Raw genomic sequence first — 25,041 nt, forward strand, 5'->3', positions numbered from 1 at the left:
TTGATTAAGTGACTTGTATGCTTTATTGTTATCAATGTTACATAACTTTTTTTCGAACATAAGTGAACCTTTCCCTCATATTTCCAAACAAAACCGGACATTTCCAAAGTATTTTTGTGTATAAAATACACAATAAATAAATAAAATCATGATTATTTGCACCAATAGAACAACGGACGTAACATGCACGACACATAAAATTGTCGTTCACTTTGAGGTACTGCTATTCTTGCTTCACATGAAGATCCATCAACAGCATCTGAGAACCTGCAGAATGAATTGAAAGAAACAGAAGACCGGCTAACTAAATGGAGAATACAAGCGAGTAAAAACAAATTCAATTCATGTTACTTTCTGCACCAGAACTGAAAACTATCCTCCTGTAACACTTTACAACAAAGAACTTCCCAAAGCAGATGATGTTAAATATTTAGGTATTTATTTAGATCGCCGATTAACATGGCGTAAACATATTGAAACTAAACGTAAAGAATTAATTTTGAAACAACAAAAATCTATTGGTTATTGGGACCTAAATCAAAACTGTCTTAGGAAATAAACTTCTTGTTTATAAAGTCATACTAAAACCAATCTGGACATAAGCATCCAACTGCGGGGAACTGGTAGCAACTCAAACATTGAAATACTGCAGAGGTATCAGTCTAAAACTTTACATTCCATTGTCATTGCACCATGGTATGTCCGTAATGATGTCATTCATCGTGATCTAAACATTTCAACGGTGAAAGAAGAAATCTCTAAGTTCTGCAAAAAATACCTGCACCGATTAAATCAACAGCCCAGTCATTATGCACTAAATTTACTGGATAATAGTCAAACAATAAGAAGACTTAAAAGGACCAATGCTCTTGACCTTCCATTCATTTTTACTATAGCTATTTGAAGCATTGTTATTTTTCTTTTGGAGTGTTGTCATGGGATAACCTCTCCACTCATATCATATTCTTTTATAATATTTACTTATTGTCAATTGTAGACAGATTGTAAATGTGGCATAAGTGTTAAATAAAAAAAAAACTTTGGACTAAAGTGAAGACTCGATACAGTGTTTCCTATTTCGTGAAAAAAAAAAAACTATTTTGGAAATTACCGATTTTGTTCGCAACCTCCACAAATAAGAAGTAAATAAACGCAGCATTCTTCAATTGAAGTAGTTGATTATTTATCAGGGAAGCAATATCTTTTTCTTAATTTACCGAACGTGTACAAGATAACAATTTGAAAGGAATGACATCACAAATATTTTAGAGTGACAAATAAATTTTATCTTGAAGATTTCTTCAAAGATATATGGATTGCAAATACACGTAAGAGAAGTGAAATTTAATGGAAGATGTCTTATCAGGGATAAAGAGATCATAATTATCTAAATCAATCATGAAGATAACAGAATGTTCTCATGTTTCAGCAATGTTACACACAAGTTATGACATGCAAGATCCATCAACGTTACAGACATACTCGAACTTAGTACAGCATAACAATTGAGAACTTATTGTGCTACAAATTTATCCATCGCAACATCACCTAAGCATTCGTGTAATCCTTGAATCTTTGACTTATCATCTTCTTCCAACTTAATTTCTTAGACGTAAAAATATTCCTTTCTGTGTGTCTTGCTTTCTTCCTCTTTTTCTTTTTTTTCTATCTGTCTGCCTTTCTTTCTTTGTTTCTTTTTCTACAGTACGTATATTTTACTCCGAACGTTTGGTCTTTCACTCTATTCGGCAATTTAAAACCGCTCCATCAGTGACAAGTGTGACAAAATGTACTGGGAATCGAGGGCCATCATAAAGCTGGTCCACAATAAACCGGAAACGGAAACGACAACGATAACGAGAACGGAAATATTGTTAAAATAAGTGTATTTAAATGTGAGCATTCACAATTAATGATCACGTTCCAGTTCCCGGGCTCCGGCAAGCTTCTCGTTAATTATGAATGCTCACATTTAAATGCATTTATTTTAACAATATTTCCGTTCTCGTTCTCGTTGTCGTTTCCATTTCCGATTTATTGTGGACTACTCTTTACTGTACGACTCGTTTCATCACGTTATAGCTTGAAAAGATTAATATGAATGCTGTATAGTCACTTTCAAATAGTAATACGAGTAGGTCTAATACAAAATGCACTTCCGTCCAAAAATATTTTTTGCAAAGTAAAAAGCTTTTTTTCTCAAAAATAATAAATAACGTGACTGAGAAAAAACAAGCCCAGATCTTCTCAGGCTGTGTACTGGGACGACTGCGGTCGTGGGATTCCAGACTTGGATCTCTGGAGTGGAGGCGGTGGTGGTGGTGGCTGGTTCGGAGTTTGGGGTTGCAGCATTCCCCAAGCAGAGGGCGTAGCTTGGGCAGCGTTGTAGTTTGTGTAGGGGGAGAGAGCAGAATCCCAGTTGTTGGAGGGAAGCAGCATATTGGTGCCATATCTCAGTTGGTGTTCTGTCTTTTCCAGCAAATTCTTGTACAGACTGTACACCACCATTGCGAAGTAGAACATGGTGGCTGAAAAAAAATCACACGAGATATTACCTCATGCTACACTATACTAAACTACACTGCACTATACTAATGTTATGTTATGTTATGTTATGTTCTTAGGTTACGTTTTATTATATTATATTATATTATATTATATTATATTATATTATATTATATTATATTATATTATATTATATCATATTATATTATAGGCCTATTGAGTTGGGCAGAGATTCATTTCATTTGAAATTATGTTGTCTATATCGTCGTTGTTCCTGCGAAGACTCCTATGTGCAAAATATAAAAGTTTTCAGTACTTACTTACTTACTTACTTACTGGCTTTTAAGGAACCCGGAGGTTCATTGCCGCCCTCACATAAGCCCGCCATTGGTCTGTATCCTGAGCAAGATTAATCCAGTCTCTACCATCATATCCTACCTCCCTCAAATCCATTTTAATATTATCTTCCCATCTACGTCTCGGCCTCCCCAAAGGTCTTTTACCCTCCGGCCTCCCAATTAACACTCTATATGCATTTCTAGATTCGCCCATACGTGCCACATGTCCTGCCCATCTCAAACGTCTGGATAAAAGTTTTCAGTAGGAAGAAAAAACACATTTATTCATCCTATGGCAGCCGTACATAGGAGACTGTGAATTCTTATATTTTCGAAACAAAAAAATATAATTACATATAGAAGATTTTATTATTTGCTGTATCACTATTTAAGTTAATTAATAGGGCAAAAATCTGAAAATCGATAAATATGTCACATAGGAGTGTCTAGGTGTTGGTGGAGGGCAGTTTCAACACCTACAGAGGGTTGTTTCCGATCTCTGATAACGAATTTGAATGACGTCATATGCGTCAGGAATTACACCGACAGCTGAATTGCGGCGAGAGGTGACAGACCAGTAGTGAGTGATTTCATATTCAGAGTGCACGGTGTATCACAGTAGCAATGCCCAAGAAAATCGAGCCTTTTTGGGAGGAGTACATAACAACTCTTTCCGATGCCAAGTACAGTTACGTGAAAATCATAGGAGCCTGCAAAAAAACGTGGTTTCGTTATTTCCAAGAAAGGCATATTTTGTGTACCTAGTAAGACTGGCAAAGCTCGGATGGGATTAATTCAAGACTGGAAAAAGTAAGCAAATCCACCTCCCGTCACAAATCGCCGCACCCCGCGAGTTGATACAAATTAATTCCATTCGAGCTTTACCTATCTTATTAAGTACACAGAAGATGCCTTTCTTGGAAATAACGAAACCTCGTTTATTGCAGGCTCCTTTTATTTTCACTTAACTGTACTTGGCATTGGAAAGGGTCGTAATGTACCCCTCCCAAAAAGGCTCAATTTTCTTGGGAATTTCTGCTGTGAGTCGCCGTGCACTCTAACTATGAGATCACTCATTACTAGTCTGACACCTCGCGCCACAGTGCAGCTATCGTGTGACTCCTGACGCACATGACATCATTCAAATTTGTTATCAGAGATCGGAAACAACCCTGTATTATGAAAGTTAGTAAGGACACATTCATTTATTCATTTTATTCCATTTCTTTGAAAAAAGTTTGTTTCAAATAAAATGAGATGAGACGGGCAGGTTTTATCTGCCCAACTCTGTATTACACAGAGTGAACAATAAGTATGGAATATTGCTTATAACTTTATAATGTGAATGTTTCTCAAAAGTATTAAATGCTGTATTTATTAGATGTGTATCGCTTAATATTTTAGACATAATTTAAGAAACTTTATATCCTCGTGTATACAGAGTGTGCCAAAAACACATTTTTCTTAAATGACAGCATATAATTATTTTCACATTTTTTAATTGTTCTCTCAATTCTAAATGTGAAGAGGTCAATTTAGTCATTATTGTATTGTTCATTTTCTTTTAATTTTAACAAAATTCACTTCTTCGGTCAAAAAAATCTTCACTTAATTCCTATAGAAGTTGTATTTTGTATGGGTGCCATTTAACAGATTTCATTAAATTATAAACAGATGCCTGAACTGTCGCTGTGATTCTTTCCTGGTTATCTTGTTGTCGTGTGTGGATTTATTGGACAGATAGTAGCATATTAAATGCATTTTCATCATTCAGACCAGATTTTGGCCTTCCGAATTTTCTCTTGTTCTCCACGCTTTCCGATTCTTCACTCTTCTTTACAATTTTTGATATTGTAGACTCTGTTATGATTCTGTTTGGATGCACCTGATTAAACAAATCACATACCTCTTGCTGAATTCTTATTCTATCACCATATCCAACCACCATTAAGACTATGTATTCTTTCAATTTCCATTTTTGCCAAGATACACAATATTCTACACTATGAATGACTATTTTTTTTTTCAAACATGGTCGTCTGAAATACCTAAAACAATTTAATACTTATATTAAATTAATTTACCTTCTCTCCATAAGGTTGAAATTGAAAGAAAATAAACGATACAATAACGAATAAATTAATCTTTCCACACACAGAATTGAGAGAACAGTTTAAAAAATATAAAAATAAGTATACGCTGTCATTTAAGAAAAAAGTATTTTTTGGGATACTTTGTTTTAGTGTCGTGCATTTCAAGCTCTATGTTCGGTTCAAGTTTGTCGAGAGTGACAAGAACCGAAGTCTGCTTTGAAGAAGCGGATCTGTCTCGCTCGCTCGGTCTTGCGCATTGTGTGATCTGTGCTCTTGAAGTTCGCTGGCCTCTTCTACACTCCTCTCACAACCCTTCATGCCTTTACCTGAGTAAGGATTTTAGAACAAATCTTGTGAAGTATTATTTAGCTGTAAGCAGAGGTAATTTCCATTACAAAAATATTATTAACTTCAACAGAAATATACGTACATATAGTTATATCATATTATGTTTTTTTTAAATACATGACAACTGTTACTATACCAATTAAAGAAAGAAAATAGCTATAATTATATTCTTCACATAATATTCAAATAAATCACAGTTTCTCGGTAACAATATTTGTGTGACTATACAGATGATGAAAGTATTACAGGCACTATGTTCGATTCAAGTTAGTCGAGTTTGACGAAGTTCGTGTTTGTTGCACTTTGTTATAAAAATATTGGCTGTCCTCCACTCCCATCACTTCATGTTTCAGCACAGATCTTGCGATTAATTTTTCATATAAAATAAGACGAAGTTTGTAATGTCTTGGTTGCCTCTCTCATGTTCGAACATTCCAGGTCACTATTTTAAACCGTTTAAGGATTTGAGCACATATCTTGCGGTTAGTTTTTTATATGGAATAAGACAAAGTTTGTAATGTCTTGGTTTCCTCTCTCATGTTCGAACATTGCAGGTCACAGTTTAAGGATTTGAACACATATCTTGCGGTTAGTTTTTTAATATGGAATAAGACAAAATTTGTAATGTCTTGGTTTCCTCTCTCATGTTCGAACATTGCAGGTCATTATTTTAAACAGTGTAAGGATTTGAGCACATATCTTGCGATTAGTTTTTTTCATGGAATAAGACAAAGTTTGCAATATCTTGGTTTCCTCTCTCAAGTTCGAACATTGCGGATGGCTATTTTAAACCGTTTAAGGATTTGAGCACATATCTTGCGATTAGTTTTTTATACGGAATAAGACAAAGTTTGTAATGTCTTGGTTTCCTCTCTCATTTTCGAACATTGCAGGTCACCATTTTAATCTGTTTAAGGATTTGAGCACATATGTTGCGATTATTTTTTTATATGCAATAAGACAAAGTTTGTAATGTCTTGGTTTCCTCTCTCATGTTCGAATATTGCAGGTCACTATTGTAAACAGTTTAAGGATTTGAGCACATATCTTGCGGTTAGTTTTTTATATGGAATAAGACAAAGTTTGTAATGTCTTGGTTTCCTCTCTCATGTTCGAACATTGCAGGTCACTATTGTAAACAGTTTAAGGATTTGAGCATATATCTTGCGGTTCGTTTTTTATATGGAATAAGACAAAGTTTGTAATGTCTTGGTTTCCTCTCTCATGTTCGAACATTGCGGATCACTATTTTAAACAGTTTAAGGATTTGAACACATATCTTGGGGTTAGTTTTTTATATGGAATTAGACAAAGTTTGTAATGTCTTGGTTTCCTCTCTCATGTTCGAACATTGTAGGTCACTATTTTAAACAGTTTAAGGATTTGAACATATATCTTGTTGTTAGTTTTTTAATATGGAATAAGACAAAGTTTGTAATGTCTTGGTTTCCTCTCTCATGTTCGAACATTGCGGATCACTATTTTAAACAGTTTAAGGATTTGAACATATATCTTGTTGTTAGTTTTTTAATATGGAATAAGACAAAGTTTGTAATGTCTTGGTTTCCTCTCTCATGTTCGAACATTGCGGATCACTATTTTAAACAGTTTAAGGATTTGAATACATATCTTGTGGTTAGTTTTTTTAATATGGAATAAGACAAAGTTTGTAATGTCTTGGTTTCCTCTCTCATGTTCGAACATTGCAGGTCACTATTTTAAACAGTTTAAGGATTTGAACATATATCTTGTGGTTAGTTTTTTAATATGGAATAAGACAAAATTTGTAATGTCTTGGTTTCCTCTCTCATGTTCGAACATTGCAGGTCATTATTTTAAACAGTTTAAGGATTTGAGCACATATCTTGCGATTAGTTTTTTACATGGAATAAGACAAAGTTTGCAATATCTTGGTTTCCTCTCTCAAGTTCGAACATTGCGGATGGCTATTTTAAACCGTTTAAGGATTTGAGCACATATCTTGCGATTAGTTTTTTATACGGAATAAGACAAAGTTTGTAATGTCTTGGTTTCCTCTCTCATTTTCGAACATTGCAGGTCACCATTTTAATCTGTTTAAGGATTTGAGCACATATGTTGCGATTAGTATGTTATATGCAATAAGACAAAGTTTGCAATGTCTTGGTTTCCTCTATTATATTTGAACATTGCACGTACCAGTCGGTACTTCGAACATATACTTTTTAAAATATGTTTTGTTTGATTTATTTATACTTATATTTGTGTGAATGTTTAGCAGGGACTGTTATTCAGGTGAAATAGGTGAAGTGCCACTTCACCTATTTACAAGTAAAAAACAATTTATCTCTCATTAATAATTAATTCTAGTTATTACCGGTAACATATTTCTAAAATAAAAAAAAAGTTTCCTTTTCAGTCGTTATGAACAGTGTTAATTATATAAATAGTACCTTTAACCGTCCGCTGAATAGAATAATGTCAACAGTTTCGAGTGCCGACGGTGTCTATTGGAACTTTCAGTACTGTAGAGGTGAAATTATTTGGGCTTCCATTCTCATACAACACTTGGTTTCCATGGTAACGTGACGTCACGCACTAAAGACTGTTTGTATGAGTGAAGTGCGTTTCTGAGTCTTTCAGTTACGGAGAACTGTCAGACTTGTTGTAGGAGGAGAAACAGTTTGCAGATCTAACGGTACTAAAAATAAAGAAGAGTTGAAGTTGGTCTCCAAACCGGGGGCTATTATTTAAGGGCTGTGAAATTTTACAGTACAGTATGTACTACCTGACTCGAGAATAGTATCCTCATTCCTTGTGTCCAAGCAGCCACCCCTGCAATGGTAAATTAGCTGACTCTATGTTATTTTATCAGGAATACACCCCAGATAGCTTTGCATAGAGATATATTCTCCACCCTCAAATAAATTTAGACATTTTATTAAGACATTATAGACAGGTATGCGGCTTAAAAGATAGGAGGATTGACTTGGTATGCAAGAAATTGGGTGAGTCTTAAAATAAATTAATTTTCCTGTTTGCATGTGTTCTAGAACTAGTAAAATTGTAGCCTACTTAGTTTAGGAACGACGAGCCGCTACTGATGTTTAGTCATATTAATAACACGAAATATTACCTATACTTATTACTATTCGTAACTTCGCAAGATATGTGCTTGATATCCTTATGCAGGTAAAGCATAAAGGCGCAGGGAGAGTAGGAGCTAAAGAGAAAGGCACCGAACATATGTAAGGACAGGGAAAGATTGAACAAACGCAAAGGGAGCTTCAGTTCTACAAAGACTCGGCAAACATGAACCGAACATAAGGCCTCTTACCGGTTTTCAATGGAATTGGTTATTTTAGTTTACATGCTTCACTTTCACGTACTGTTGGGATGTCTATGGAGTAAGGCGAAGTTTGTAGTATCTTGACATCCCCTCTCATGTTCGAACATTTAACGACACTACTCTGTATACATGATGATATAAATTTTCTAAATTATATGCAAAATATTACGCGATATGCAGCTAATAATTAATAATCGTTATCGTGAAGATTTCACTCAGTCTGTGATTATGTGTAATACCTACCCAAGCTGACTCCGGAGCAAACGAGGATCCCGATGATGATACTCTCGAGATCTTTCGTCAAGAATTCAGTCGTGCTCAGAACCACAATCCCCCATATCACGAGGGCGAAGTGCACAAAAGGCAAAGCAATGTGCCATGCGAGCCAGACTGCCACGAAATTTGGCTTATCCTGTTGACAAAACATAATAATTGCTCCGTCGATATCGGAGAAAGTCGATGTTCACTTACTTAGATATAACAAGCGGAGCAAGTCCCCTGCAAATGACAAGCGGTAGAGCATGAAGGTCGAGGAATATTATTGACAGGAAAACATCGATCATATGGGAGTGGGTAGTTAACAGTTGTTAATTCATTATAAAAAAGTGAATCTGGTACAACGCTAATACAAATTAATTTTATTTTCTAGTATATATCTATCTCCACGGCATGGCGCGTCCTCAGGTTGCAGATAGAGGAGACAGCCTTCACATATGGAGGGTACCTTCGAATATATTGAATAAGCAATCGTGGACAGCCGATAAGTGGTGGTCCTCCAGCAAGGAGGTTGGGCGAAGGGCTAACAACCCATCACCGTAAAAAAAAAAAACAGCTTGTTACGAATCCCTACAATAAGCCTCGGAATAGGACTGATTCTCTGGTACGACCACAGCAAAGGAATAAGGTTATGAGATTTGGCACTTGGAACGTAACTAGTCTTTATAGAACAGGAGGGGTAACATTAGTAGCAAAAGAATTGGCTAGATATAGAATAGACTTCGTGGGAGTACAAGAAGTTAGGTTATTTGGGAATGGCATATCACAAATAGGAGATTACTTGTTGTACTGTATTATGGGGAAGGAAATAATCACCAATTAGGAACAGGATTCTTTGTTCATAAAAGAATAAAATCAGCAGTCAAAAAGGTCGAATTTATCAGTGACAGGTTATCGTATTTAGTACTTAAGCGTAGATGGTGCGATATCATAGTTATAAATGCTCAAGCCTCTACAGAAGAGAAAGACGACCATATGAAGCAGGGATGAGACGATATTAGCTACCAATCATGGTAGAAGAGCTCGACCTTGATCACGAGCGCATAGCGCATCCACTTATTGGCGTCGTAACGTAGACAACATGGATGTACATGCACATTCAGCGAATAAAAGCACCAATTATTACTATAACTTGCGTTACTAATTTTCTGGCTATATAATAGGGCTAATTATTCAATTATTTAATATACAAGTACATAAATAAACAAATCGCAAAGGAAAGGGGTTTTAAGAACAAAAAGAGAAATAGGAAAAGTTAATTGTTTGTAAACCATTTTCTTGTTAAAAGAAATTATTTATTATGTAAATACTTCACTTCATTGGTTAGGAGAAACTAATAGGGTCTACCTGCTCGACGTGTGTGATCTCTAAGAACTTTTGAGTATTTGTTGAACAAATAATAATGACAATATTGATTGAAATAGAGTATATTGATTATGTGTTTGTGAAAATGTAGTGCTTACTCTGGAGTCGTGATTACGTAATGAGTTTTCTTAGAGTGATTTGTGAGATGCACGTAACACGAAAAAAACAAATTGATTAAATTAAGACATTGAGATCCATCGTAATGCTGGCATTCTATGCCTAAGGTTGCGGATTCGATCCCGGGCCAGGTCGATGGCATTTAAGTGTGCTTAAATGCGACAGGCTCATGTCAGTAGATTTACTGGCATGTAAAAGAACTCCTGCGGGACAAAATTCCGGCACATCCGGCGACGCTGATATAACCTCTGCAGTTGCGAGCGTCGTTAAATAAAACATAACATAACATCCATCGTAATTTTTGGGATCAATCATTTAAGGGGATATGTATGATTTTTAAAACTTCCACAATTTTCGGCTAAAATTTGTGAAATTTAAACTATATTAACAGGTCTATAATAATATCTGTACAAAATTTGGTGCAATTTGATCTAATAGTTTTGAAATTATATTTTTAAGTATATTTTATATTGACGTTACTAAAAAAGCTCCTTGCATCAAAGTTTTCAAAATGTTTAATTCATATTTGCTCAAAATCTTGACAATAGTTATTGGAATAAAAGTGAATTAGCTTTTTGAGCTTAGTAATAGTATAAGTTAAAGTGAAATCGAAGATAAAACACTATTTCTAAATTAAAGAAACACGTAGTGTAATAAAAGTAAATATTCAGAAACAAGCAACAAATAAAACATCAACGATACATTTAAAATAAAGAAATAAAAGGAATCTAGGTACAATCTACTAGCCCAAATGTAAATTAATTTACCTTCGATGTCAATTCCAAAATCAGTTTATTTCTCTCTTCTCCTCAATAATGCCTATATATATTTTTTTTTTCATGTTGCGTCTCATAATGCCGTTTTATGTTGCTTTTTTTGCAAATGATATTTTTTTTACACAACAAACACTAGACTTCATCACCATGTTCGAAGCATAAATATTGTATCTTCCACTCTTCCTTGAAAGCTTTAAGCGTTTCCGTTCCGTCATGATGCGCTGTGTTCTAACATCTGAACATCCTTTAGCAATGTTTACAGGTAAAAGAGCTCCACGCGTGCGCAGCGGGCATAAAATAGCTCTCGATCGAAATTATTAGTCACCATCGCAAGACTGATATAAAGGATAGTTTCTATGAGGAATTGGAACATGCTTTTGATCAGTTATCTAGATATCACATGGAAATTTTATTAGCGGATTTCAACGCTAAAGTAGGACAGGAGGATATTTTTAGACCAGCTATTGAAAAAGAGAGCCTACACGTAACTTGTAATGACAATAGAGTTAGGTTAGTCAACTTTGCGACATCACAAAATTTAATTGTCAAAAGTACAACATTCCCCCATAAGTATATACATAAATATACTTGGGCTTCTCCAGATGGATTGACACACAGCCAAATAGATCACATCTTGATAGATAAACGGAGACATACTAGTATAGTAGACATTCCCAATTTCAGGAGGGCAGACTGTAATTCTGACCATTATTTGGTAATTGGAGTATTAAGAGAAAGACTATCAATAATCAAGCGAGTAGAGCAGCAAGCTAATATTAGTGAATTCAGTATTCTGAAATTAAAGGACGAGGAATCTAAGCAACAATATCAGGTCGAAATTTCGAATAGGTTTGCCACTTTAGGAAGTTCCGACGAAGTTGAGAAAGAGTTAGATGTTAATAGCGTGTGGGAAAATATCAGAGATAGTATCAAAATTACAGCTGAGCAGAGCATAGGTTAATGTGAAGCTAAGAAAAAGAAACAGTGGTTTGATGAAGATTGCTGCATGGTAGTAGAAAGAAGGAAGGAGTCGAAATTTAAATTCTTACAGGATCCAGTTGAGGAGAAGAGAGATAATTATTTCAATGAAAGAAGGGAAGCAAGTCGTACACTTAGGATTAAAAAGAATTTGGAAAAGTATGAAGACTCTCCTACAATAGTTAATACTGCTTCATCCATAGTATTTTGTTTGTTAGTTCAGCTTCCTTTAAAACAGAAACCGATTGGGCTATGAAGTGATTTAAATTCGACTGAGATGAGCTGGCTATAGGAGCAGATTAATCTACAAACTAGTGAAGAAATTGCAACAGTGCAGCGGTGGTGAAAACGGCAGACTGCCCCATTTTTAATCGGGTTACAAAACTTTAGAAAGAGAAGGAGATAGTTACTCACTTGCAAACAGTGTAGCCATGGCTAACGGATGATAGGGGCGGATGCTAGAAAAGTATGTACTTCATGTGCTAGGAAGACGAGCAGACAACAAGGTGGAAGTTTCCTTGGAAAACCATAAAACTTAATAAGATTTTTGCATTGTGTTTCAACTTTCAATAGGGGTAGACCAGGTCACTGTCCTTATATCTCCATCTCTTTCTGAAGTGTTTGTGCAAAAATTTGCCCTATGCTGCCTGCTACCTTCTTTTCAGTTACAAAATAACGGTACTATTCTGCTTTTAAGTAAGCGATTTCTGAGAGAAGAATATTGTCAGAATTTTTAGTCTGAGATTGCATTAACAAAATAATAATTAATATAAAGTACAACCGATTATTTTTAATCTACTCGATTATTCGACTAAATAGTTTTGATCAATTATTCTTACATCAGAAATAGATTAATCGATTAAATCCCACAACACTAAATGATCTAAACTTACTTACCGCCACTGCGCCAAAAAGTAGAGAAATATTAGCAAGTATAGATAACTTCGATGCAATGTTCAGCATAGGCATAAATGTGTTCTCTCCTGCGAAATTAAAAACAAACAGAGATGTAAAATCACTATACAGCAGTTTAAATTATTAATTAGTGAAATGGGCCTAAAGTGAAATACTTTATAACTCATGAAAAGTTTTAATGTATACCTTAGTTGCTGTAGATCATAAGATATGACTACTTTAATATAAGTTTTTAAAGTTTATGATATTTTTAATGGCGAGACACGGAAATATAAAACAAACATTTAGTCCAAAGCTAAGATTGTATACTTTAGATCAATGATGATAAATTTGAAGTTTTATATTAGAGAAGTAAAAAGATAATTACATAGTACGAAAAATTTCATAAGAATTTAATTGTGGGTAACTTGTATTTATTTAAATTCAAATGCATAACTTATTTCATAGAAAGAATTACTGGATTCACTTCAACACAAGGCTTTTTTTTTACCTTTTATTACAAGGCTTTTAGAAAAGGGAAACACAGTAATAAGCTATAATAAAAAAAATTGAAAAATCCTTAAGACAATGGTATTACGAATGTATTAATAGTAGTAGTAAGTAATTAATTGTATTACAGTGCAACTTTAATTGAGAAGTGCTATAGTAATCACTGTTTAGTAAAACAATGATGACGTATCAATATATTTTTGTGACATTTGCTGATAATAATTATCTTATATGTGACTAGGTGTGAAACGTTTCACTACACCAGTTTAATATTTGTTCCGTATGTATAAGATGGTCCAATATTCGGAACAGAAGATATTTTTAATTTTGCTTCTGGAAATGAAAGAAGTTTATATGCGAGGAGTTCTGTATTCGAGTACATACGATATTCTTAATAAGCTACTTAAAGGAGAAAAGAATTTGTATGTTGTTTTTGGTGTTGTATTGCCAACCGTCCGAAAACAGTTTTGAACCTCATAACTGACACCAATAAGGCATCTCTCATGAGGCAACTGAACCAGGAGATAAAGGGGTAGGGTGGCCAGTTCCTTTCCCCCTCCGTTGCATATATCGCCGACTAGCTACATATTACACTAATCAAACTTCAGATGTATACAAACAATTGTTCTTCCTCTGACACATATCGCCAAGTGAGATATACTGCCTGATAATAAATGTGCATTATCAGACAGAACCTCAATCAGAGGGATAGTTCAATAAAGCGTTCTCCAGTATTTCTTGAACCGGTAGACTCTCTTTTTACAAATCTAGCTTATTCGCGTTCAGATTACTGACAGATAAATAGAGATGTATTTTTTCCCCCACAGACAGTGAGTGTATTTCCCATGGTGTTCTAGACTTTGGCATTTTACAATGCTAATTTCATGAACAGAAACATCCTCTATTTGTGAAAATTTCTTGCTGTTTAGTATATTCAGCAATAAAAATGCCCATCGCTCGATATTATTATTATTATTATTATTATTATTATTATTATTATTATTATTAAGAAGAAGAAGGAGAATGAGGAAGAGGAAGAGAATACTGCTTACAGAAATGAATTATAGATACCGATTCTAGGGCAATGGAGAAGGCAGATCAATTCATTACAGATAGATATCTTTACATAGTATGTAACAGATATAATATAAGCAACTTTCTAAACTAATCTGCGAACAATTAGTGAAAAAATTAAACACTGTACTATCATCTGCTTCATTCAATGAGTTTCCCGTTCTATAAAAAGGAACACAGTATTGTACTTGTACCAAAGGATTATTGATAAGACTCTGGATTATAGTAACCCAGATAGAGTCTTGAATGATAAGAAGTCTAAGAAGATATTTCATAGCAAGAATAAACAATCTATGACTACCTTAAAATGGGCAACTCACAGATACGAAATTTGAAGCAGAAAATCCAGATAAAGACGAATATAAAAATCAGTTACGATCTAGACTGAAAATCTGTATCATAACATGACACATACCTTCTCATTATATTATAATTTTTTCGTTTCGCAGCAGTTGAATTCTCCTAATGTTACAAATGATATTCCAATTTTTAATTTATTTTCTTCATGTGTTATTTATGAGAAAAACGAAAATGATTAATGTCAGGTGTAGGCTACCTAAGTAACAATACAAAACTTAACCTCTGCATTGAACAAAACAACACATTGTGCACCATAAGATATGACATTTCAATTATAGTAAGTAGAGACCGGAATCTTAACCACTAATCTTTGAAGTTAAGTGAGTACGGAGTTTGTGCAATGGGCTAAATGATTTGATGAAGAGTAGTGGCGCGTGGTGCTGTACATTGAAACACTACTCCCGCATCAAGGTCAAAAACTACTCCCGCATCAAGGTCAACAATCACAGTAACACACATAAAAGAATGTTCAAGAGTAGATCTGTGTTGTGTACAGTAGTGGCAAAAAAAAAACCGGACCGACCCTTGTAGTTGATTTCAGAGCCTTGTTTACTCCAGAGCTCGATAGACTGGTAACTAAGACTTTCGTGGTTCGAATCCTGTTAGGGAAGGACTTTTTTTTTCATTATTCAAATTTATTCCCAATATTTTTCGACTGCAGCGATATTTTACTACTTGATTAACTTATTATTCCCAGAACATGAATTTTACCTGCAATCGAAAAGTATTGGGAATAAATTTGAATAAGGAACACAAAACAGTTTCCTTCCCAGGCAGGATTCTAACCACGAAAGTCTTAGTTACCAGTCTATCGTGGTCTGGAGTGAACAGGGCTCTTAAATAGCTACAAGGGTCGGTCCGATTTTTTTGCCACTGCTGTACCTATTACAAAATAGTAATCATAGTCTTTTCTGTTAACCGTTAACTTAAAATGTTACTGTTTTAAGGCACTACTCTTAGCATGTTTATGCCTATGTTATTTTAATCTTTGATGAAAAATTTTAACTCCAAACGTTACTGCATCAGAGACACTACTCTTAACAACATGTTTAAGCCCATATTGCAATAATTTTGTGTGTAAAATTTTAACTTAAAATGTTACTATTTCATAATGTTTAACCCTATATTACGATAATCTTTGTTGTAAAATTTTAACCTAAAAACTGGTACAACTGTAACACAGGTACTGCTATGAATTAAAATGTTTAAGCCTATATTACAATCATCTTTGGTGTGAAATTTAACTTAAGATAATGGCACATTTCTGTGGTGTTGAAAGCAAAATTATGAATTTTACTTTCCGTGATTGATAAATAAAATAAAATTGTAACTGCTTTAGTATTCAAAGTATCACTTTCTGTACTACTTACGTAAATAAGTATTTCAGTATTACGGATGTTGAAAGAGTATATTTTAACGAAAATCTATAAAATTATCTTTTGCAAAGTCACAAAAATTTCTCATTACACTTGGTGTTATGGGAAAACAAAATATATAGCAAAATATGTTTCCTATAATTTGATATTTTCAACAATCCAACTCTATTACTGTTATTAGCATCAAGCATTATGCGCTCAAGATTTGTTCCGTATTAAGAGGCACCAGAGTTCGTTGACTTCTTACATTTGTATTACGGGAAGAAAGAGCAGTGTGTTAGCAGTGATATTGCCAGAGTGTTGATACTTCCAACTCAATTTTCTAATTAATCGTGCATTTTATCACAAAATGTAATACAGATTTTCTATTCGTTCAAGCGAGTACCCTATCGTGCTTCTCAATCTGCAGAATTACATTACTTCCACTCTGTATATTCTATCGGAATCATTTATTTAGCCAGACGCGTATTACATACCAGTGTAGCCTACACAAAATACGGATATATTGATTCTTTTGGCAGAATCTGAAATGAAAATGATATGGAAACTGAAATATATTAATAATATCTACTATACATTAAAAACATACCATGAAATCAAACGGGTTTCGAATGTTGAGGATCGTTGGATAGCTGGATTAGTTGTCTTTCTTATTAGACCTATTTGAATTTCAACGTTTGATTTCTTTCCATAGATCAATAAATACTACAATCGATACTTGTGTACTCACCTTTCAATCCAAAAATCGAACCTGAAGTTAAAGTATATATAGGTATATATCCCTCTGTCACAGAAGCTCCGATGAAGGCCACAATCTGTTTAATAAAGAAGTTACAGTTCGAGTTAAGACGAGCACCGCTTTGACACAAAAAGCAATTACTAAAAACCACTTCTGTTAACAAAGTAGTTCTTAAAATCTATTGGAAGATTTAATTGTATTCCATTTTCTGTCTGTAAATGTCACGACTCTAGGAACGTCTGAGGTAAATGCTTAAACGCCATTAAAAAGGGTGATGGAGTGAAGAATGTTTCAATGTCCTGTAATAGTCAGAAGATGGACAGATTAATTAATATATGGATGGATGGATGGATGGGTAGATGGGTGGAGAGACAGAAAGAGGAACAAAATGATATGGATAAATGTGAATGGACAGATAGAATGATATACATATGGATGGATAGTTGGGTGAATGGATGAATAGTTGCGTGGATGGATTGATGGACAGATGTATGATGGATGGATAGATGAATGTAGGCCTATTGATAGACTGGTGAATGTAAGGTGGACTGAATACGTAGATGGACACTGTCCATTGGTTAGGAAGAAAATTGAAAGGAGTATGGACAACTGGAAAAGTACAATGAGGGACCTGATAGCTGAGCGACTCGAATTTTTTGTAAGTCAAAGAATGTCACACTGGGCATGCTCCGAGCCGAAAGTTGTCGGTCATATGTTAACTAGATATCCGCTTCCCTTTTCTGTTTAAATATTACATATCTATGCTGCGAAGGAATTAAAACTCTAGCACAGGGGGCGTCAAGAGACTACACTCTCGGGCGTGCGTGCAAACCCTCAAGCCCTGACGTACGGCTGCGGGCAAGGGAAGCTGCTTCCACAGTGGCGGAGCTAAGAACTTGTACTGTATGTGAAGCAAATTTGTGATAAGAATATAAATTAACTTCAGTTTTTAACTGAAGTACACTTTCACTGTTAATTGAACTATACTCAAAACACTACTCTACATAATTTGGTACAGTTAACTATATACGAAATAAATTTTTGCATGTTTGCACAATAATGAAACAAAACAAAATATACACTTTTATACAGATTAACATACTACGAAATAAAACTGTTCACTGTTTGTTTCCTTCTCATTGCTATACAATTCAATTAACAAAATAAAACAACAGTAAAAACGTTATTATTCAAATACAATTCTGTAATATTAGTATTTTTCTTATATATCAGAGATCCGCGGCGATTTTTGCAGTTTTTTGTTAGTAAGCAGCTTTTCAATTCGTGGAGCTTTTGTTTTAGTACCAGCTAATCGCAAACATGCTTTCAGTGTTCATCACTTAGTTGGCTTCTGTGACGTGACTTTGTAAACTTCATTAAAGAAAACAGTGTTTCGCATACGTAGATTGTCCCGAACATGCACAACGTTCTTGCAGCAAGATTTTGCAGTTTAGGAAACCTTTCTCGTGGAAAACAAGTATAGAAATGGTTAATACTTCTCTGTTTTGATACTTATCCTTTAGCTCAATATCGCTTTCTAAATCAAGTATTTCTATTTGTGGTTCAGCAGGAATATCCAGGACACTCACTGAAAAAGGTGTTGTAAATATCTGAAATTGTTATTCAAGTTCTTTAATTTCCTGATATCTACGTTCGAAGTCTCCGCACAATTGTTGTATTATTCTTAATATATTCTTTCAAGGCTTCTAACAAGTTTCCCATGTACATCCATAAATAACGCAATTTCATTCCTAAGTGGGAGAAAACGTTCCAGAAATTTTCCTCGACTTAACCACCTTACCTCGGTGTAGAAGAGTAAATCCCCATACTCACTGTTAATATCATCAAGTAGTGCCCTGAACTCCATGTGATTAAGTCCTTTAGACCTTATGAAATTAATTGTTCGCACAACAACATCCATTACATTGCTAAGGTTCATGTTTTTAGCACAAATATTCCTGGTGCAAAATGCAGTGCACCGGTGCCCCCAAGCGACCTCGATAGGTTCCACCACTGATAGACTGCAGTGTACAACTGTACTGCCCGTAAGCAGACCTGTATGCCCTCTCGCGATCTTGACTCGACCTGGCGGAGCCTGCTCTAGCACGTTCTAAACAGCGCTGCAGATCTTGAAATCCGTTCGCCCGCTCAACAATATTATGTCCCTCACTATTCATAAATATATATAGGCCTGTGTGTATGTACGTATGTGTGTATTTTTATTTTTATTTTAGTAGGTTATTTTACGACGCTTTGTCAACATCTTAGGTTATTTAGAGTCTGAATGAGATGAAGTGATAATGCCGGTGACATGAGTCCGGGGTCCAGCACCGAAAGTTACCCAGCATTTGCTCATATTGGGTTAATGGAAAACCCCGGAAAAAACTCAAAAACCCGAAGGGGAATCGAACCTGGGCCACCTGATTTCGCGGCCAGACGCGCTACCCGTTATTCTACAGGTGTGGACTGTATGTATGTATGTATGTATGTATGTATGTATGTATGTATGTATGTATGTGTGTATGTATGTATGTATGTATGTATGTATGTATGTATGTATGTATGTATGTATGTATGTATGCGTGTTTGCGAGCGTGCGTGCGTGCATGTATATAGTAGACACATTCGCGGTCAATATGTTATCGTCGCGGGAGACCTAAATTTGCCTCAGGTAAACTGGCAGGGTAGAATAGAGGGAGGGAGGGAGGGAGGGATGGGTCAGGCCCAGTCAATAGTAAACTCACTCATCTGGAAACATAAACTTAACACAAGTAACAAATAGGACAGCAAAGGGAGATTCCTTGCTAGACATATTTCTTTTAAGACCTCCAGAAAAATTCTCAGGTATTGAAGTGATTCCAGGTATTAGTGACCACGACGCGGTAATACTTGAAATATTATGGAATGTTAAGTATACTTGCCCCGAAAGCATGACTGCCTCTCTTCTTGGAATTGGTAATCCCTCATAAACCCCCATCCTCTGCTCAACCCCTAGCCGCGTGGCAGAAATACAATGGATCCCAGCATTGCCAAATTTACTCGTAAGTCATTGCCTCTACCTGTTTGGTTTCACCTGTTGTCAGTGTCTTTTTAGACATATGTCGACGTGTTGTTTTATACTGTTGTGCACTTCAATATGTCTAATTTATTCCGGCCTTGATTAATGAGTGTAGGAGCCGATGATCCGCAGCCAGGCCTCCTGATTCACCTGAAGATCCAGGACCATCACGACAAGAACAAATAACACAGTCGAAGAAAACAGAATATGTTATTTGCAGAGGAGTGTGTTAAAATTGTATCCAACGTTAGAAATTCTATCCATAGAGTAATCGAAAGTTGAGGCAGTTTGATAAGTACAAATCTTAATCACTTAACATCGGACGCAACCGGCGGAGTTTGTAAAAAAATATATATGGGCATAGAAATTAAGAATTACGGTTCACCAACTGAAGAGAAAATAAACTACTGTAAAACAGAATTCGGTAAGATAGACGACTTTATGCGTGATTTACTTCGTCGAACAGTACTCGGAAGAGATATCGCCAACAGCAAATAAACTTCCGGAAATATTCTGATTTGTACATTATGTTTAAGAATGCAGAAAAAATTTCATTCGATTCTATCCAGTATTTTCGGAATTACCAGGAAAAGGGTTTTTAAGGAATATAGGCCTAGTTTGCGAAGAAGAAAAAAGAGCTCATGCCGTTTTCCACTTAACAGCTATTATAGCCAATGCCGCACTTTACATTACAAATCATAACTTCAGAACTAATACAGAGCCACTGGCATAGCTTAGTTGGCTTAGTTGATTGCCGATCCGAAGTTGCACTCGGGCGTGGGTTCAATTCCCGCTTTGGCCGATTTATCTGATTGGGGGTTTTCCGAGGTTTTCTCAACAGTAAGGCGAATGTCGGGTAATCTATAGCGAATCCTCGGCCTCATCTCGCCAAATACCATTTTTCTATCACCAATCCCATCGACACCAAATAACCTAGTAATTTATACAGTGTCGTTAAATAACTAAAAAACTAATACAGGTTGTTTTATCTGAATGAACTTCAATAGTTGGTGTATAAATTTAAATTTTATATTAGGCCTATATTTCACATAACATAATTTTAAGGTATAAGAAGTGTACATGCCCCCTTAATTAATTCAATCATATTTCGTATCTTATAACGTTCCTTAGGCCTACAGAAAATTTGCATCGAATCAGCAAGTAAACTGGCAGAGAAACAAATATAATCTTTTGTGCTTTAATATGATTTCATGTTATGAAAAAATGATGTAAAAGGAATACATTTATCCATGAGCGGTATCTAAACTGGTCTTTATTTCACCGTCCTTAGCAACCTAAATAATGACATTATTCCCAGCAGTGCTTAAAAGTTTTCTAACTTACAGCAGTGAATTAAATGTTTTTAAATCACTCTCTACATGACAACCAACATATTAGCATTAATTAAAATGAATATATATGAACTTCTTCGCCAAAAACACATTACAAAGAAAAGACCTAAACTTTAAAATTAAATTTACATATCAGTAATGATTAAAATATTGTATAGCACACTAGAGTAAACGGATTTTATGCGCTCGTGGAAATTATCACCCAAGGCGAAGCGGATAAAACCTAATTTTACTCTCTTCTACTATAAATTGCTATTCAATGATCACAGTTTCCGAAAATTTTACCAGCGCAACATCCTTAATTACGTATAAAATTCTGGAACTTCTTCAATAACATGAGAATTTAACACTTATTATATAACTCTGCATTTCTTTGTTAATTTAGGCAAAACATGTTAGTGAAAATATAATATAATGTGTTTTTAAAATGATCTTGTTTATTTTTATACCAATTTTGTTTTAGTAATTATAAATTAATGTATATTTACAAAGATAATATAGTCTCGCTGAAAATCGCGGTTTCACGGAACACAATTTGAAAAACGTTCGCAAAACACAATGACTTGAAGAATTGGCAACTCGGCTAAGTGTTTATCCCTTGCGCGTGCCTGCAGTTAACTGGTGAAGGGTATGAGGGAAGGTCGTCATGTTTTCGTGCGAAGTATACAAGCAAAGCGGAACAAAATCTTGCAATTTAACAAAACGGACAGAGAATGCTTCCAAATTATCGTAGAGGAAAGTACTTATTATGGGTAGTAAAGGGCAGTAGTGTAGAAGAATGCTGGGTGGAGTTCAAGCAGATTATCCCTTAACAGGAATACAGAAATTTATCCCGGTTAAACGTTTATCAAACAATCCTGATCTGGAATATTATAATAAATACACACGGAAACTGAAAAGAAAACTAAGGAAATCCTACCGTCAGCGCAAGGAAAGCGTTGTAAAACAAACAAAATTGCCACAACTATTGAAAGAACTGCTAAATTCGAAAAAAGGTAGCGTAGGATAATTACCTAAATAAACTTTTCAAAGATGAACAAAATGGGTGCGGGAGGAATTATTGAGCGCAATAGAAATTACTTCCGGAGTCCCACAGGGGAGTGTCTTGGGGCCCCTTCTATTCCTGACTTTTGTAAATGATCTGCCAGTTAACATTTAACATCTTGTCCAGGGTTCGCTTATTCGCGAATGATTGTATCGTATACAGAGAAATAAAAAGTTATGTAGATACTACTATTTTTCAGAATGACCTCAATAGAATAAACGATCGGACAATGGCCGTCACTTTACAAGGAAAGAAATAAAATAATCGTAACGTATACGTTAGGGTGTGAAACCATTCCGGAAGTTAACAAATGTAAATATGTAGGAATAACTTTTAGCAGCGATCTCGGCTGGGGGGAACACGTTACTGACACAGCGGGAAAATCATGGAGAGCGTTACACTTTGTGATGAAGGTATTAAGAAAAGGCTCTGATACATCCAAAGAGATTGCACTAGTTCGTCCAGTAATGGAATATGGTACTGCATATTGGGATTCTTACAGATTAGGACATATTAAGATATTGGAAAAAATTAAAAAAAAAGGTCCCTCAAGCGTTTTCGTAATAATTAAACATTAAAATGGAACACACTCACGAACAGTAGAACGCGAATTCGATTATAAGCAATGTTCAAAACATACAGAGGTAAGCCTGGCTGAAGAGAAATAAAAATAGGTTGCAGCCGCCATATTACTCTTCAAGGAATGACCACTCACATAAATTTAGGGAAAGAAGACAGAGGACGGACAGTGGAAAGTTTTCTTTTCTCAATCGTACTATCAGGGACTGGAATGTTTTACCTGCAGATTTACTAAAGGCTTTACCAATAACCAAAAATGTATTTAAAAATAAGCTTTAGGACTTTACTAATAGACGGTAGTATATTATGCACACTATTTAAAGGGTGTAAATTGATATTTTCTTAATTGAAGTGTTGTATGAGTGGAGAAGTGTGTTGTGACAGTGAAGTTTTTTTTATATCAGTGAAGTTTTATAGTTTATAGTGGTAGAACAAAGTATTTGAACAATGAAATGTTTTTGAAGTGTTAGTGAAATCGGGATAGTATCAGTGAAATGGTCGTAGTTTCAGTGAAATGAGTGAGTTGACAGCAAAATGAGTGTAGTGCTGAAAGGTACTTGTGCATGTATGAACATATCATACTCGTGGGTTTTAGTTCGAAATTAGAGTTAAGATACAAATTAGATTTATTTTAAATGTTATTTTAAGTGATCGTGCTTCATTTAATTTAGGATGCTCCTTGTTAATATTATTATACTATTGTTATTATTATTATTATTATTATTATTATTATTATCTATTATTATTACTTATTATTATTATTAATTGTGTTTATTATTAATTGTCATTATTGAGTGTAATTAGTTACCACTGCCACCGGGTATTTACCCATTTGCAATGTGAATAAATACATACACAGTACATACATGTAAAAAGATATATGCTTTATTTAACGACGCTCGTAACTGCAGAGGTTATATCAACGTCGCCGGTGTGCCGAAATTTTGTCCCACAGGAGTTTTTCTTACATAACAGTAAATCTACTGACATAAGCCTGTTGCATTTAAACACACTTAAATGCCATCGACCTGGACCGGGATCGAACCCGCAACCTCGAGCATAGAAGGCCAGCGCTATACCAACTATGCTACCTAGGCCGACTACATGTATGTACGGACGGACGGACGGACTGACCGACAGACAGACAGATAGATTAATGATCTGATGAATAAATATATTAATGGAAGGGTGGAAAGACAAATGTATGTATGGATGGATGAATGGATGAATGAAAAGCTGGACAATTGTACAGACAGAATGATGGACAACTGAATGGGTAGGTGTAAAGATATGAACGGATGGATTCATGAATAAAAACAATGATAAAAGAATGGATAACGAATGGATGGATTAATAGAGGATGGATGGACACATTGACAGGTAGTTATATACGTAATATATAGTCAGCTATTTATCGATAAATAGTATATGAATGGAATGACGGATAGGCTAGTGGCTATTAAATAAGTAAAAAGAGGAAGGACTGATGGGCGCATGTACCGATAAATGTAGCTATATTCCTTACCAAATAGAAGACCGCAATTGACAGACCTCCTCCTTTCAGACTTCCGCCGCAGCAACAACACGCTTGCATCCTGATGAAACCAGCCATGTTGGCTTGACTTGCACTACACACAAGAACTGTCACACAGGCTGTATTACTGCAGATTATATTGCGCGAGGATTACGGTTAATCAAGATATCCGAATTATTGACTACTGGGTGGGGCAACTCGTTATCTACAGAGAACACATATTATAGAGATAGAGTGGTCTTTTATCATAACTTCCACCTATCTCACAACTTCTGCTTGCGTTTAAGATATAACGGGAAATTTATTACCGTCATATTTTAACTACAAATCATATTCTACTGTATTTTATTTTATATTTAAATAAATTGTTTTAGTCTGAAAAGACTGGTCAAATTT

At 35.1% G+C, this 25,041-nt stretch overlaps 1 protein-coding gene across 1 annotated transcript; it reads right to left on the reverse strand.

The window, feature by feature from the left end:
* Positions 1 to 24,792, reverse strand: LOC138699971 (uncharacterized). Its single transcript, XM_069826217.1, has 5 exons — positions 24,637 to 24,792; positions 17,069 to 17,153; positions 13,022 to 13,107; positions 8,856 to 9,024; positions 1 to 2,528 (listed from the first exon to the last, which is right to left on the reverse strand). Exons 1-5 carry the CDS (start codon positions 24,721 to 24,723, stop codon positions 2,248 to 2,250), a joined length of 708 nt encoding a protein of 235 aa, XP_069682318.1. The 5' UTR covers positions 24,724 to 24,792; the 3' UTR covers positions 1 to 2,247.
* Between the last annotated feature and the right edge of the window lie 249 nt (positions 24,793 to 25,041).

Source organism: Periplaneta americana, chromosome 5, assembly GCF_040183065.1.
Source record: "Periplaneta americana isolate PAMFEO1 chromosome 5, P.americana_PAMFEO1_priV1, whole genome shotgun sequence".
In the NCBI taxonomy this organism is placed as follows: Eukaryota; Metazoa; Arthropoda; class Insecta; order Blattodea; family Blattidae; genus Periplaneta; species Periplaneta americana.

Excerpts from the sequence above, each read along its gene's own strand:
- LOC138699971 (XM_069826217.1), bottom strand. The coding sequence starts at position 24,723 with ATGGCTGGTTTCATCAGGATGCAAGCGTGTTGTTGCTGCGGCGGAAGT. Across the intron at positions 9,025-13,021 it reads TACTTTTTGGCGCAGTGGCG|GATAAGCCAAATTTCGTGGC; the intron begins GTAAGTAAGTTT and ends TTTTGTCAACAG. Across the intron at positions 2,529-8,855 it reads TTGCTCCGGAGTCAGCTTGG|CCACCATGTTCTACTTCGCA; the intron begins GTAGGTATTACA and ends ATTTTTTTTCAG.